This window comes from Coturnix japonica, chromosome 18 (assembly GCF_054131305.1).
Source record: "Coturnix japonica strain WE chromosome 18, WE-NBRP24, whole genome shotgun sequence".
NCBI classification, from domain to species: domain Eukaryota; kingdom Metazoa; phylum Chordata; class Aves; order Galliformes; family Phasianidae; genus Coturnix; species Coturnix japonica.
In genome coordinates this window covers 13,913,503-13,930,553 of record NC_140680.1, presented here as the reverse complement: position 1 = coordinate 13,930,553, position 17,051 = coordinate 13,913,503, and the positions used below count along the sequence as shown (strand labels likewise).

At 42.4% G+C, this 17,051-nt stretch overlaps 1 protein-coding gene across 6 annotated transcripts in view; it reads left to right on the top strand.

The window, feature by feature from the left end:
* The window catches only part of LOC107320367 (protocadherin alpha-C2-like), a 63,634-nt gene extending 46,919 nt beyond the window's left edge, over positions 1–16,715 (top strand). For 4 of the 6 annotated variants that reach the window (XM_085519327.1, XM_085519328.1, XM_015876123.3 and 1 more), the window contains one exon: positions 13,805–16,715. In XM_085519327.1, coding sequence (XP_085375453.1) covers positions 13,805–14,115 — 311 coding nt within the window. In that variant the 3' untranslated portion in view covers positions 14,116–16,715. The remainder of the gene's footprint in view (positions 1–13,804) is intronic. The other 2 variants (XM_085519329.1, XM_085519331.1) reach the window with 1 other exon arrangement.
* The last annotated feature ends 336 nt before the right edge of the window (positions 16,716–17,051 follow it).

Genomic DNA, 17,051 nt, shown 5'->3' with positions numbered 1-17,051 from the left:
CAGAGTTGCTAGGAGACAAAAATATAACCCCAGCTTTGTGTTCCATATCTTGAGCACAATGGATTTGTGCTGCTTTTCCTGTTATGCTTATCATGGTGATTTTGAGTTCTGCTTTTTCTTTTTGTTCATGCCATACTTTCTGATCCTGTCCCCAAATCAGCATCATTTCTCTGACTGTGATGCTAACAGGAATGGGGGCTTGTTCTGTCTGAAAGGATTGTGTAGGTTGGATTCAACTCAATAAGCTTCAGCTGAGGCCAAATGTTGGCACACAGAGGGGTAGGGGCACAGCACACCTGCCTTGGTTCAGCTGACTGCTGAACTGCTTCCTTGGAACAGTGGCTGCTCTGCTTGCTGATAAACAGGCAGTAAGGGGAAATGAGCTGATTTTGCTGTGGAGTTGATCATAAAAGATAACAAAGAGAAAAGGGAAGATAAGGACTTTCATTTGTCTGAGTATGAGGAAGAGAACAGTTCAAAATGAAGCTTTTCATAAGGTGTTTGAAAGGTATGGGGGTCTTCTGACTGAATTAATTCTTTCAAGGCATGTTATTTTTTTTAAGTGTAGGAATGAGAACATTTAACAGATAGCTACAGGAGGAACATTGAACTGCAGCAGTGACAGTCATCTCTGAAATTAGAGATGAGGTACAGGTGGACTGCATTGCGCAGTACTTAGGCATACATGCATGAATGCTGTATATTGCAGTCAACCTGGAAAAATCCTCAACATTTCTTCCATTTGTGCTCCCTGTTTGCTCCAGCACAGCCTCAGGTGTAGATTAGCATTGCAGCTGTCAGCAAGTCTGGCTTTCCAATTCAGCTTTGGGGCTATTCCCCCCCCCCCCCAAAAAAAAACAACCCCAAAACCCAACCAACCATTTCCATTCCCAAAACAGCACAAAACAAATGCAGAAGAGAGGAACAAATCAAATGCTGCAGACATTCATGCAGGCAGTGAAGACCAGATTATTGAAAAAGGGAAAAGAATCAACATTTACAGCCTGCAGCCACTCTCCTCCCTGTGCCATTAACCCTTTTAGCTATCGGTTTTCTGATCATTTATCAGCATAGAGGAGATGCCTGTGTGTTAGTCCTTCCGTTCTTGTGAATTCTCCATTTATATGACCACAAAATTTCTTCTGTAATCTGCATGTAATGTGGATTATGCAATACGTTTTTCTTTCCTCCATCCTGCTTTACTTTCTGTGAGAAGTCAGGTTCTGTACTACTTGACTGGCCAGCCAGCTCCTCTCTCCCATTAATAAGCATCTCAGATGCTAGGATTATTACTCCTGAATTTGGTGCAGATGCACTCCTGTAGCACAGGAATTGCTGTCTGCTCTGCCAAACACAGAGTTTGTGGCTTTGGGGGCTCTGTGCCAAGTACTTCTGTTTTCACAGGGAAACTGAGATGAGTGAGGGTTTATTTGTGTTTTGAATGACCTTTCTTCCTGTTGTACAATTCAAATGTAGAAGTGCATAACAGAGGAATGCTGTGCAAAAGAAGGGAGTGTTTGCTTGCTGAGATAAATGCAGTATCTTTGAGAGGTGCCACGTTGTTGTGCCTGGCAGTGAGGTCTCCTGTTTGCTGCAGGTGAGAGGCAGTGGGTAGAAATCTCTTCCTCTGGTGCATACCTGCTTGTGCTTCATCTCTGACCTGGAAGAATCAGGTCTAGCCAGTCTCTGGCTGCTTCCCATTCATGTGTTAATCTCTCTTTTATTTCTCTGCCAAGGTTGTCAGTTAGGAGAAAAATATCACTGTTCTTTGCAGTGGGAAGGTTTGTCCACCCACTACTTGACAGGGGCCCATTATTCATGTCACATCAATGGTATGAGTGGCAATGGAGTCTGGAGGTGAAAGCTCCCGAATTGTACTAATTACTGATGTTTTTGAGATGCAGACAGGACATCCTTGCAACTGCTCAGCTGGGATTTCAGTATAACTCGGGTACACCTTTATGCTGAGATAGCAGTTTGAATGTACAAACAGAGCTTCCAGATGAGAATGTCACTGCCTAATCGAGAGAAACATATTCAGGTCAAGTGCCAGATACAGTTATGCAGGATAACAGTATTGCTCCACACAGCCTTTAGGGAAGGAGCATAATACTGGAATGCCAACAAAAGGATTCAGAAAGCAGCACACAGATTTGAAGGAAGCCATCGGAAGGTATTTTTCTGTCTTGCAGACCATGATTATTGGTTACTCAGCTCTATGATTCCGAGACATGAGCTCTTCATTGACAGGGATTAGACTTATGAAAGCGCCTGATTTCTCTGCAGCAGTCACGCATGCCTGGCATGTTCTGCTTCTCATGGATGCGTGGATATGGGAGAGCACCTGTTATTGAATGCATGATACAGGAGAGAGTAAGGGAGATAAACAGACCATGAAATTGCAGTGGGTCAGTCCTGTGCTGCCCATCTCAAACACTCAAAGCTTAAGTCTCTAATAAAAATTGTTTTAGAAATCATGAATTTTTTTGGAAGCAAAGAATAAATTCCTCTTGTAACTTTTTCCCTGTGAGATTCTCATACAACTACAGAACTGCTGATGCTTATGTAAAGTGAGAAACATGCAGAGGATGGGGAGAATGGATGGGTGTGACGTGGCTTCCACTGCACTATGGCTAGAGACACAAAAACCCCACAGAGGCAGCAGAAGCTGCATGAGAAAGCTCAGGCTGCGTTTTATGAACTTAACAGTATTGAATTATGGTTCCAGCAGTCTCAAGGAGACAAGCTTGCCTCTATTCTGTGTATGCAGATGACAGTAGCAGCATCTGCTCAGAGCTTTGCTTTAGTAATGCAACTCTAGTGCTGAGCCCAGAACAGAAAACCTGCAGGTTGCTGAGGATGAGCTGGAAGGAAATGGGTGATTCAGTTCAGCTGCTGCAAACAGCTCCAACAAAGCTGCTTCTCAGGAGGGAAAAGCAGAAAGAGTCTTGGGAAGGTGTTTATGATTTATAGTGAGGGCAAATAGTGTTAATTACCTCATGAAAACTGTGCAGGTTTGGTGCAGGGTGCAGACACATTTGTCCAAATAGGCGCATTTGGGTCCCAGCGTGGCCTTGGATCAATTATCTCAGTACCTACCACCCAGTTTTAGACAGGGTCATGGCAGTGTTTGCTCCTCAGCCTCAGTGTTTGTCCTCCCTGTGTTGTGCCCTCCTGAAGGATGATGCATCAGCTCTTAGCAGCTGGCAAATGTGTTCATCCTCACAGAGAGACAAACCTTTCTGCCTGTTCACTGAGTCGTTTCACTAGAGGTACAAACTGGATAATTGCTGATGCAAAAACTGTCAATAGCTGCTTGCTTATATGATTATATGGCTTTTACAGGAAGGAATATTAAGCATTAGTAAATATGCACACACATTCCTGCATTTAAAATTCATATCAACTCAGAACGGTGTGCCTCTCTGATGAGTAAGGTGGTTTAGATCAAACCCAGCATTTTTAAGCATTCCTTTGCTGTCCTCTCTCCTTGATGCATGATAGATGTGCTCTGACTGCACTTCCCCTGGTCTATAAGCCACTGCAGCAATTCCAGCTGCTCAGCAGCTGTGTGTATGCTTGAATGAAGTGTTTGCTATTCCATGTGTCAGCAGGAAGAGATATAAATAGAGCCTTTTCCTCCTTGTTGTTATGAACTATGCTTCTGTTGGCCACCCCAAGCCATTTCTTCTTGAAATGTGGTGTAAAGGGAATACATTTTGTTTAGCTTCAGTGCTGCAGCTGTGGATCACAGGGAGAATATGAAGAAACGCAGGGATTGCAGACATTTACACCTAGTGCTTAGTGAGACAAAGCGTACTGCAATTAATGGGCAGCTTTTGCTGCTGCCCTTTATTTATTTATATATATATTTTTAAACATTTCCAGTGAGGGAATATATTGACAGAACCCCATTTCGTACAACTGCAGGGTTTCCATCAGGGCATGAAGCTCTTTTGGCTTTGTGCTCCCCTGCTGCTCCCACACCTTTACCATGAAGGATTGCTGCTGCTGCCAGCTCATACAACAAATGCAATGAGCTGATGTGGAGATCTGCTTGGTGAGCTGGTTTGCTTGGCATCTGGAATTCCTGAGTGGGAGAACAGCTTTCCCTGGCATAGGAGGAACATGCGTTTGTCATCATGCAACCTGACATGTGTGAGCTGCATCATGCATCAGTACCCTGTAGACTTGAGTGGTCTATGTGGATTGAAATGGACTGGAACACATTAATCATTAAACTACCATTCCAGATACACAGCTTATAATAAAATGAGCCCACATACCAGAGTGACCTGACCTAGAAGTGGTGGGACTGAGGGTGGATGTTGGGAAACCTGAAGCTGGAGTGAGATGTTCTTTGGGGTGGGAAAGGAGTTGGTCCATTCTGGGAAATTCAAAGACTGGTGCAGGAGGCCCTGATTACAGATGGTTTTTCTGCAATTGGAAATAATCTGGTCTCACTTTTTCACTTTTCATTGGTACAGGGATCTGATTTGGACTCAAGTTCCTGAATGAAACATTCTATTTGCATTAGATTTGGCTTAGTGCAAGGACTCCTGTGGTTAGCAGCAAACCTGAATTTATCAAAGGATGTATGGCCATCATTACTTTGCTGTCTGACAGAGAAGTGCCTTGCACAGCCCCAGTCTGCTGCTCAGGGGACCAGTTGTATATCCAAGTGTGTGTACACACACACAATTGCAGTAGGGGAAGTTGAAAGGTTAGAAGCATTTTGTAAAGTTTCTACATGTAGATTCTACCAGATGTTCATTTTAAATTCCTTTTCATGGGAGGGATTCAGTAATGCCACCTTTTACCCACCACTACTATTAACAGCTTTTGAATGTCTCTGCTCTCTGATAGCCTGTCCCGGTTACACGGACATGTGACGCATTTCCTGGAATGCAAGTCATTGTGCTGTCAATCCAGGTACAGTCTGTGTTCACCTTCCTCCCTGCTCCCTGAAATGCAATCAGCACTAGGCTTTTTATTTTTGAAGCCAGCCGTCATTAAATAGCAATGTAGGTATCAAGTTCATTTTCCTTACTTGGCTCTCAGACATCCACTGCACATCCACTAACACTGTTTTCTTGAGAGTTTATTAGCAAACGTGCAATTCTTTAGTACAATATGAAGAGAAAAAAATAGAGCTTATTCATCCCTCTTTTCATATACTACGTTTCTATTGGCTTTTTTGTAGGAGGAGAAGCCTGATCCGTATCTCCAGTTGCTCCATTGAGGGAACAGATCTTGGCTTAAAGCATGAGTGGGGCTATAGGATTAAAATCTGAACAGCTAAAGCATGAAGTGGACCATTTGCTAACTGGGATTGTGAGGGCTCTATTCTGAAAAGGTTGCAGGAGTCCAACATGAAGCGATGGTTCTACTCATTATACATATATGTACTTACTGTACTCTGACATATATGTGATCATTATTTACAGTGTGAGGCCTCCAAGATGTTATTTACCATCTGATGAATATTTGAGCAAGTGCAGTGCTAGAGACAGTGACAGAAGGGATCAGCAACCTTCCTTACAGTGACTGATGCAATGTGGTGCTTTCCAGTTCAAGCAACTGCCAACTTTGATCTCGTTTCCACTTTGATCACCGTATCTTAATGTTCTGCAATTGTGCATTATTTCCCCCTCAAGTAATCTTCATTAAATTGGTTTTGTTCCTGCATTATATGGCCTTTACAGTGCATTTACAGTCTGTGATTTCAGTGGAGACCAAATGGAACAAATGAATCAGGAGCTTTGTAAATGCATTTAAGTTGGCTGTCAACAGGCAACTAGAGCAGGACTGCATGCTGATCTGCAACATTCAGCAGTATGTATCTATTGATGTAAAATGTTCATCGCGTGGTTCAAGCAGTTACTGTCTTCTCAATGAAGAGAGGGCACCTTCAGCTGCAGGGCAGTGCAAACAGGTAGAAGGCTTAAAGCCATACTGTGGCAGATCCAGATTCTGGGTGGTCAGTTTGGTTCATTTCATCAGTACTAAAAGAATCTCCTCTAAAGGGTTAAAGGCACAAGAAGACCATAAATGATCTTAATATCTGTATTTCCTTACTGCCCAAGAAAAAGTCCTCAAACTTTAAGCCTTGTTTCTCCTTGAAAGAGCCAGGCAGGAGAATGAATGTGTGGAGTCTGCACAAGGTCACCTCCATCTTCTCCATGGAGAATGTTTAAAGGCTTCTGAAAAATAGAGAAATTATATAGCGTGCATATCCTGGAGGCTTATCATATTGTATTAGCAGTTACCCATCACGTTTAATTAAGGCTCCTTTGTAGCTGATGTGAAATAATATTAGCTCCATTCATCCCAGATCAGGAAAAAAGAATAATAATGAGATGTGATTGTAACAGAGATGTTAGGAAGCTATTAATGTGAGATTCGTACTGGGGACAGGGAAGAAATGCTGCAGCTGCCTGAGCTTGCTTTGAGGCCTGCAGCATCTTCAGCTTCATGGACAGGATGGAAGCTATGAGAGTAGCACACTTCTGCTAGAGCAGGTTGCTGACTGCTTCATTAATTGGCTTTCAGAGAGGATAAAGTTTGCAGACACTCAGTGATACTCAGTAGGAGTAGGTCAGCTAAAGGTTTTCTCAGGTCTAAATTGATTTTATGCTCTTGTATGGTATAGTTTGCTTTCGGAATGATGAAATCTCTTGTCCCTCTGAAGGACAAGGCACTGCACTGCCCATGCTCTGAAGCTTTGTGTGGTTTCTGAAAGGCAATTCCAAGCAGAAAGCTTCCCACTGCAGCACTTCATCCCTGGCATTACAGTGGTTTGAGCTGCTGGGGTGAGGACTGAATCCAGGAAGAATGATTGAGGCCTATAGGCTGAACACAAATGCTGAGAAAAAGATTATCTTCTAAGATCGTTTCTTAGGTGTCCATGAGTCATTACTATGCAATCCTCTCCAAGTGGTGAAGCTCTCAAATCCATTCATGTTTAAAATAGATGCCTCTAAAAGCACTGAAATAAACGTGTCCCCTTTTCCTCTCTCTACTGCTTCAATCATCTGATTATTTGGTTAAAATTGGGTTCTGCTTCAAAAGGCTAAAGCTGATGCTGCAGGTTTCCATAGTAACTGCCTTTCTATAAATTGTGCTCAGTTAAAAAGTGGAGATTCTCTTTTCCCTATCAGCACTGGGCTTTGGCAGCCCTGCTGGGCTCTGTCCTCCTCCTGCACCAATGGTGACGTGAACAGCTGAAGTCAGTCTTGTCTGTGGTTTTTACAGCTGTGAAGACTGGTACTTGTGAGGAGTTGGAATGGGAGGTGGTGGAGTCACTGTGCTGGAGGTACAGCATTGCACTTGGGGAGGTGGTTTAGTGATGTGGTGGTATTGAGGTGATGATTGGACTGAGTGATGTTAGTGGTCTTTCCAGCCTTAACGATTCTATGATTCTGGGGTTCAGTGAGGAGTGTTCACTTCCTAAGGCAGACATGAATAAAAACATACTAGTCCTGTCTCCACAAGATCCAATGCTAGGAGAATAACTAATCCTACCTTCAGCTAATCTGAAATCCCCTGACTTGAAATTTTCCTTCCTTGGGAATTTGCTCACAGGCAGCCTGTGATGCAGGGCAAAAGGCAGAAGGTGGCTGTGGATCCATGCTGCTGCTGCTGTCATCACCCCATAGAAGCAGAGTGGCCTCCAGTGGCAGCAGGTGACCATATAGACAGTGCATCTGTGCTCTTGGCCACAGTTCAAGAGCTTGTCGAGCAGGCACAGGGGAAGGGAGGGGTCGTCTGCAGAATGCTGTTATGTGCTGCAGCACCAGCCAGCAAATGCTTCCTCCTTTTCACCTTCACAGCAGGATTTATGGTGCTCTGTGAGCCTGTTGTCTTGCACATTAAAGTCCTTGTGTTTAAGAGTGAATTTATTTAAATCTGACAGAAAGCAGTAACCATTCTGGTTTCCCATAATGCAGAATAGCCAGTGCACAGATCTCTTCCTGCTGTTCAGAGCTTTCTCTCCCTAAGTGACTTTTGCTGTCTTCGCAATATTTAATATCTCTAAATAACAGAGCCAATATGCCTCTACCACACTGATTAGAAGATGGTACCTCCATCCTGATCGCATCCAGGCTGAGATTTGAGCCACAGGTCAGACATCCCAGTTTGTAAACCTTTTTTACTGATAAGAGAGCAAGTGGAGCTTGGGGCTGCTCTGTGTGTTGCACTGTGGCTGTAAGCAAATCAATGTTTACTTGCATGCTTCCTGGAATATACAGGCAGAGCTATTTGGTATCAGGGACAATTGCTGTAATGCACAGTGATGGAAGGTTGCTTTCTTATAATGAGATGGGTAACCTTTATTTAAATTAAGTGTCAGCATGGATAGTAACCTGAGATGGAGCTGGGAGTGACCCTGTGCCCACCCTGTGCAGCTGCATGTCGGAGCAGTGGGAGGTTACAGATCTCCCACAGCATATGTGCTATAATTACCCTGTTTCACGTTACTGCCTTGAAATCCAAGCAGTGGATTAAAGCTACAGGCTCCTCAGTGGGCAAAAGATCTCCTTTTGTTCATTCCTCCTGTGTGAGTCATTAGTGCAGGACAGGTCAAACAGATGGAGGGGCAGAGAGCGAGAATTGTTTGCTTTTCCTTTAGGATTCCAAACTGGCACGGTCCTTAGAGATGGCTGGGACTATTTGTCAAACTGGTAGTTAAAATGGTTCACTTTTGTTCCAGATGAATCATATTTTTGCTTGCTCTTCATTGATGGTATTTTTCATTGTTGTTCTTATTTCCCCTCCAAAATAAATAAAGAAAATAAAGATTAAAAGGGCATTTTAATCCCCAGAAGGCTTAGGGGTGATCAGTGAAGACAGAATATCTGCAGAGATTCTCCAGATGACACAGGGAGGGTTTTTGCAGTGCACGGTGTTCGCATTTGATGTGCTGTTCCAGAATCAGTGCAGGATGTCGGGCTCTTTAGAGCAGTGAATATTCATTAAGCCTGCCAGAGGCAGAAGCTGCAGTCGGTACAGCCTCTGCAGAGGAGGCTGGGAAGGAGAAATCAGGTTAATGACTAGCTTTCTCTGCAATTTGCTTCCTGCTTATTGCCTGATCTCCATTTTAAAATAAATTCATTTAATTAATGTTGGTTGCCACTTTGACCTGGGGACAGAAGGGTCTGTGATTAATGATGGGCGATTCCTTGACTCACAGCGGCTTTAGTTGGTGTGTTCTGGTGGTTAGAAAAAGAGAAAATCGAAGAGATTTCTTTCTGATTTTATAACGATTGATGATTTGACTGAAAGCTTTTATTTAAAGTGTATCCTGGGTCCGTGAGCCACCGAAATTTTAAAGACAGGGACAAAGCAGTGAACAGAAAGCAAGCTGCTGTCTTGGCTGAGGATGTCACACAGTCAGAAATGTCTCTGCAGAGAGCCAGAGCTGCATAGAAATGCTTTCCTCTCCTCCCCCCCGAGCAGGGCACATCTGTTCTAGCATGGATTCTCCTGACAAAGGTTCTTTAAGAAAGCAGTGGAGGCAGAGGAGGTAGTGCCGATATACGTGATGCTCAGGATATACAGGCAGCTCGCGTTATGGGAAGTGAGCACCACCTGTTCCTAGTAAACAGCAGATTGGAGCTGTGGGGCTATGCAGGGACAGGAAGAAAGTGCACCAAAAAGGAGAGAAAAATGTCAGTGAGATACAAACTGCAGTCTCTGTCCAGGCTTGATGGGTTACTGATGGGAGGACTGAGAGATTCCACATCCTGTAAGCAGGAATCTGCCCCTACATTTAGAGTATGTCTCAATTTCAGGCTGTTTGTACCCATCTTTCAGTATTTTGACTTTGTTCCACATATGCATCAGCTCAGCTGGTTTTACAAGCTGATGAACAGCAACCCTTCAACTGAGTGAATTTGCAAGACCTGTATTTGGAAGGACAGCACCACACATTTCAGTGACAGATCCGCATGATGCTGTGTGTAGGTGCTTTCAGAGCTGTTAGGTCTTGATGAGCAAGTGCTTATTGGCTGTGATTTGTATGATTGCAAAGCCCTGTGGAAGTGGAGGGCCACAGCATGTGACCTGTAGTGCCTCTGGAAGAGAAAAAGTAGCTAAACACCACAGCAAGTGGTTCAAACTTTCAGCTGATCTTAGGATCTGGGTTTTCTTTTGCACCCAGATCTGCCCAATGCATTTCAGGTAACAGTCACTGGCCTGAAAAATAGGTATTTTGAATGACAACCTCAAAGTCCTTTCTTACCAACTAAACACATGAACTACTCGACTGCAAAACCTCAGCGGTTGTGTGTTCCATTTAAAGTCCACCGAGACAGTTGTATTTTGAGAGTATGAATAAATGGAAGGGGTGAAAAGTTCATTTTCCCTTTTAGCATGCAGACACATGGGTGAGAGAGCATCAGGAGCTGCAGGTGCAACCTAGATTCCGTGTTCTGCTGCATGCACACGTTTTGAAAGTGATTTGCTCTTTCTGTATGAAGGCTGCCATATTCCTGGAGAATAAGCCAAACAGGAGAGGAGCCAGCCTCCAAAGTTACAGCAGGAAATGGACAGGGTGTATGCCTCTATGTATGCCCTGTGCCAAAAGGAAACCACCCAGCCACCTATGTAGCTGTTGGAAGAGAAGTTTAATGTTTCAGATTAAGTGGTATAAATGTATCTGGGGGAGTTGCTTTATTTAGATATTCCTCTAAGTTTAATAAACAACTTGAAGGCATTTAACAAGACCCAGTGAGCATGCAAGAGAAGCACAGCTAATCCCATTAAATGTAAAATAGTGCTTAAGTGGAAAATGTTTGTTGTTAAATTCCTGCTGATAAGAAAGAGATGTTGGAGGGAGCTTTGGAAACTCGGTGGTACGTGACATTTATCCTTGATCTGAAATAGCTAAACATACAGTGCTTTTAGGATGGCTGAACTGTGACCTTCCAGCCTGCCAATCCAGATGCAAACACATTACCTGGTAAATCAAGCAGAAGTGAAATATCCCGAGGAGGCTGCAGAAGCCCCTCTCCTAGGAAACAAATGCTATTAACTCATTATGTTCTGCCCATCTCAGTCTTTTTGCATGTGAGCTCTCCACACAGCTGCAAGGATAATTGGTTTCCTTTGGCTTAGCGAGAATTAAGGAATATAATTGATATGCTTAGTTTGTGTGGACAACAAACATTCAAGGTCTGGGCGGGGGGTGGGGGGAGGAAGCACGTAGAAATGCAGGCAAGCACCATAGTCTTTAAGTGAATAGAGATTGCAAGGACGAAATGGTGGGCTCGTTGTGTTTGGCTGCATGATGTCAGCTGGATTTGTGATAAATGTTACTGACTTCATCTGGTGAGTGGATTTGTCTGGGCAGAACCAGATTAAAGGGTCAGTATCCTGTTCTCAATCAGATTTCGGTAATGCAGGCATGTACGTGCAGGCTGTTAGCCTAGGAAGAGCTTTCGTTCAAAGGAAAAAAATGTACTGCACTGCAAGGATACCCTCTGTTTCTAAAGGGCTCTTGCAAGTTTTCTTTTTATTACCAAGATAGGTAATATAAAGTCGTTCCCTACCTTCAGCCTAGTGTGGCCACACTGAAATGCTGTGGCCACATGTTAAAACAGCAAATGGCCACACATTAAAAGAAAATGTGTTTTGGCCATGCAGTGATGGCAGTGAGGTCCCTTGAGCAGTGTTGCAACCTTACACTTCTCAAACCCATTTTTAGGCTGTTCACTGCTACAGGGCCATGCCCAGCCAGAGCGGGAATGGTTCAGAAGTGGTTGGAGGTCACCTTCAGCTGTTCGTGGGTTGTTTTATTTTGTTTTGTTTCTGCCAAGAACAGGAAAATAGCATTGGGTGTAGGCCAGCATTGTTTGGAATGAAAGCTGCACTGCCTTGTTGGGAAAGAGGACTTCATTTGTCAAACAGGGCTTAATTTATTGTGTACTGTGGGGAAGTTCACATTTCATATTGCTGGAAAGAGACAAATGATAAATAATTTGGAAATAAGCCAGAACACATTTCACATCTCAATGTTCACATTTGTTATTTATCGCCTCAAAGAAACAAAAGCAATATGAAATGTACCTGACCAAAACACTCCATTAAGCAGAAATGAAAGCTGGTTCGTATTAATGTATTTAGTATGAAAGGGCTTCTTAGGACATTTCCATTACCAACAATAAACATTAAAAATGAATCTGAAGCTGAGAGTTAAGGGCGTAGGAAATGTACAGAACAGCTCCAGCTGACCAGATTGAAATAGAGGAACTTCTGCATTAATAATATCTTGAAGGGAAAAAAAAGATATTTGAGACTCAGGAGATTAAGTTAAGGTCACTAAAAGTACTTAAGCAGTTCCTGGAAAGAACATAAACTCAAAGTTAAAGCTGCTTCATCATCAAAGGCAGTTTGAAGGCGAAATGAAGAAGCTCTTCTAAATCTTGATCCAAAAACACGTTGTAAAAGCAGCCATATAAACTCTTTTAAAAAGATTCCCTGTGATAAAACTGTTACACAGGTAAAGTCAGAGACAATGCTGATGTGTACAGATCCCTTTGGCTCTGTAACATGGGCATACCATGTAAGTATGAGAAAGGTGAAGAGGAATCACCTTGCCAGAAGTGTTTTGCTGCCAGGCAGGAGAGAAGCTGTCAGGCAACAAACTGTGTCCCTTAGCTTTTGAATCTGGAAAGCCTTATGTGCATACAACATACTTCCTACCTCACTACACAGAAAACTGTGTGAACATCATTACCATCCCTTCTTTCCCACTGGAGCTCTTGGCCTGTTTAGCTGGGCAGCTGCAGTGCAGGATGCAGTGGAGAGACTTCATGAGATCCACAGGATTAGCAGCATTTGTGTATTACTGCAAGAATTTGTGCGTGGCTACGAGTGTTACAAGCATGGCATGTTAATACCATGCTTTTAGGGTATAGATAAGAACATTTTCATCAGATCTGAGGCCTTTAGGATCAATGCATAAGCACTGAGCTTTCACCTGTCCAGAATCCCTCAAGTACTTAAAGTGATACACTAAAGTGACTATGGTGTACCTGCCTGAACTTGGGAACAGTGTAAACTTCAAATACTTTTCAGAATGTAAGAAAACACAATACAACAAGGTTTGAAGATTCTCTATCATGTAAAATTGTCTCATTACACTGGAAAATTGAAGGTTTCCTTCTTGCTGGCCCAATCATGGAAGGAAAATGAAGAACTTGCCCCATAGTGTGAGGCTAAATCTGGGGACAGAGCTTTTATATAAAAGCCTGTACAACATGTTGTGATTTACCATATAGCAATGTTAATTCAAAAAGACATGAGATGGTCATGAGGCTGATTTTTTTCCAGCCTTTTTGTTGTGACGTTGCAATAGAAAAAAGGAACTTAGTGTATAAGTTTGGTTCCCTCTGCCCTGGACACTCCTCTAACACTATCCCAAAAGATTTGGCACCCTCAAACAAAGCCCTGTGCTATGCAGCACTGATGCTTGGCTTTCACCACATAGGACACCCCAGTGGGCTGTTTCACAACAGTCTCTTATTCTGAGCACTTCAAATTCAGAAATAAAGAATACAGAGAACAATAATCTGGCACAACAAGGAATCCAGAGTACGTGGGCCAAGCAGTATGTGGGGTCAATCTAGCACTGAACAGCTGGGACATGGACTGGTCAGTAACACCCAGATGGGCAGCCATGCCACCAAGACTCAGCACAGACATAGGCTAAAGCCATAGACATCTCTTATGCAGCTAAATACTCACTGAATGCTTGTATGTCATGATTTAAGCTTTTCTTGCTGTTTCTTGACTCTTTCAGAACCTGAGGCAGGAGAGATGTCCCCCCCAGTGGGAGCTGGTGTGAACAGCAACAGCTGGACCTTTAAATTTGGACCCGGCAATTCGAAACAAGGTGGTCCTGGTGAGTTGCCAGACAAATTCATTATCCCAGGATCTCCCGCAATCATCTCCATCCGGCAGGAGCCACCAAACAGCCAAATTGACAAAAGTGACTTCATTACTTTTGGCAAGAAGGAAGAGACCAAGAAAAAGAAGAAAAAGAAGAAGGGAAACAAGACTCAGGAGAAAAAAGAAAAGGGCAACAGCACCACTGAGAACAGTGATCAGTGAGGGGTTTATACTGAAAGAACCCCCTTAGCCAGTTTTTGTAATAATGGCAGATTTCTCCTATGTAGCAACTCTCAATTTCTTCCTCCTGTTAACAAATTTCCTGTCTGTACAGACTTCAGAAAATCCGCAGGAAATTCATGGTGTCTGTCTAAATTGCTTAACAGGTTTTGTCTTAAAAAAAAGCTTTATTAAGTCTGGTGTTAACTCTTTTTCTCCACTCTGGCTTGTTTTCAGAATCTAAAAAGCAGACACAAGTTTCCTTTCTCCTACGCCGAAAAGGAGAATCTTCACAGTACAGCCAGTGAGAGGTTGGACTCTCTGCACTGTGGTTCCTGTGCTCCTGTCTTGATGACACTTATAGGACAGGTTTAAAAGTTTTAATGTTGTGCACCCTCTATCTGATGGAAATCTTTGTGTGCAGATGTCAGCTAGGTGATAAGAAATCAGGTTATAAGATGCAAGAAGAGCTGGTAAATATGCAACAGAGGAAACACCTAATGAACATACACGTTCAGAGATGTTCAGGCTGTGGAGGAAATGTCTGAAAGGTGGCCAGACTTTTCAGACCTTGAGAAGTCGTTGTGTGGGAATACTGAGTCTTATACATGACGTATTGTACACACTCCTACAAAAAACCCCTCGCATTTACAGCTCTTTAAGATACCGTAAATGTTACCTTTTTACCAAACAAGCCATTGGGAACTCGTCCCTGGGAGCCCTGCATTATCCTGGCAAGGCCCTGGTGCTGTAGGGAGGGTTGGGCTGACATCCCGGGAATGCGACTGACTGTGATGCTCTGTGTCCCTGTTGCCACTCTTGGATTATTTTGCACATTTTGTCTCTGAAAAGGTCAGAGTTTTTCCACGACACTTATGCAAAAGAGAGAAAAAAGAAATGTTAACTATGCTATTTGTTATCTGAGATATTTATTTATAAAGAAATATAGCTGTAAATGTTATAGAAATATGATGCCCTTTAACCCAAACAGAAGTCAATCTAGAGCCATTCTAAATTAAAATTGCTGCTACTAAAGTGCTTTAGAAAAATTGCCTGAAACATCTGTATTATATCGGCCACTTGCCAATAACAGCTTTATTCTGTCGGGTCACTTGGGGGCTGCCTCTTGCATGTTATTAATGAATAAGAGAATTTAATTTTTTTGCATTAATCTGCACTTTGAATACACCTTTGCAAATAAACTGTCCTGATATGAAGAAGCAGAAGCGAACTCCTCACGCAAATGGATTTACTAACCTGCTAGTTCTGTGCAGTACCTTGGTGTTCCTTCCTACGCACCCTTTTCTGACTTTAATTTTACTTTTTCTATGAGATTATGAATTTCTGACCCTATTAACACTTATTACGTAACATTCAAGTACTGTATGTATGCTGTATGCTCTTATAAGAATCCTGAAATATTTATTCCGTGCTTGTGTATGTGAATGTCAATGCAGCTATTATTAGAGTGGACTTTAAGCTTTACCGTTGAATGTAAATTCATTCTTTCTTTTTTTGTACACTTGTGAAGAAGTGAAGTAGTGTTAATTTTTTTAAGCCACTGTTGATTATCAGGTTTTCTTTTTGTGTATGAAACACAAGTAAAATATCTTTCTTAAATCACGCCATGCATGCATTCTGAGATTTATTGAAGCTAAAGCTCTGTGAGTTACTAACCCTATGATTGGAGCACTAAACATGATTGAAGATGTCGGTATAAAACCAACACATGTATTTTTAAAACTAATAGAGCTGATGAGGGAATTCCAAGGAGTTTTCTATGTTACTGTACTTTCACAGAATAAAGCTCAAGTGTTGTATTAATTGGAACTGTGTAAAGAACTACATAGCTCTCCAATTCCTGGCAGTCCCTCTAATCTAGGAGCAAAGGGAACAACTGTATTTCTTGAGCTGTGTCCTGGATGGTTGATGTTTCCAAACTGCTAACAGTTAAGGACAGGTCAATTCCTGTTCATCTGAGAGCCCTGCTGCAAGTCTTAAATCATCACAGAAGATAAAATTCTAATTAAAAAAACCACACAAATCTCTGAAAGTACAAACCACCCTGAGCCCCTCATATGGTCTGTTCAGTTCTAAATTACTACCAGTCTTGTTTTACTGGGAATAAAAGCAATGCCACTTGATTCAGTTTCAAAGTCTAGCCTAGAGGAACAAGCTTACGGTTTGGGGAGGTGATTGTTCTTTTCCTCGGCTTTGCAAGTGTGCTATTGTTACACATCTAGACAGACTAGGATTGCAGGTCACAATCAGGGTAATGCATTCAGCTGGGAATTAGGGGTTACTGCTTGAATATCACACAAGAGAGGATCAGAGGTGGCCAAGACCAACAAGAATAAAGAAATTAGAAATTATTTTATTCTCCTACTGACAATAAAGTCAGGAAACCAAAACTCATTAGCAAAGAACTCACAATTTTGGGATACTTTTTACTACTTGATCAGTTTACTCCTCTCAGAATCCATGTATTGCCTGTGAGCATATTGTCATTGAGAAATTTGTTTGTATGAATACTGGACTGATGGACAAAAACACGGGGCTTTTAAAACAATTAAAGCTGACTTGTGTTGCTTCTTAATTACAAATCATTGTTTAGAGGACATCTCATTTTACACTGGGCCATTTTAATCTTGTGCCATTTATTTCTGCTCCGGATTTGGGTCATGGAAGAGGGTGGGATTCCAATTAAAGATTTCCAGTGATCTTAATAAGGGGAAGAATATAGAACTCAAAATACGTTTCCCAACATTCATGCCTAAAAATCTATTCTGGATCCATTAATTGCAGTCAGCTTTGACATCCTTTTGGGTCATCTTTAATTTCTCCTTCCCCTTTATTCACTTGGTTTCCTTCAAGGACTGCTTCCATTTTTGGAAAAAGTCATTGTGTTATTAATTGACTTTCTCCCCAAGAGAAATGTG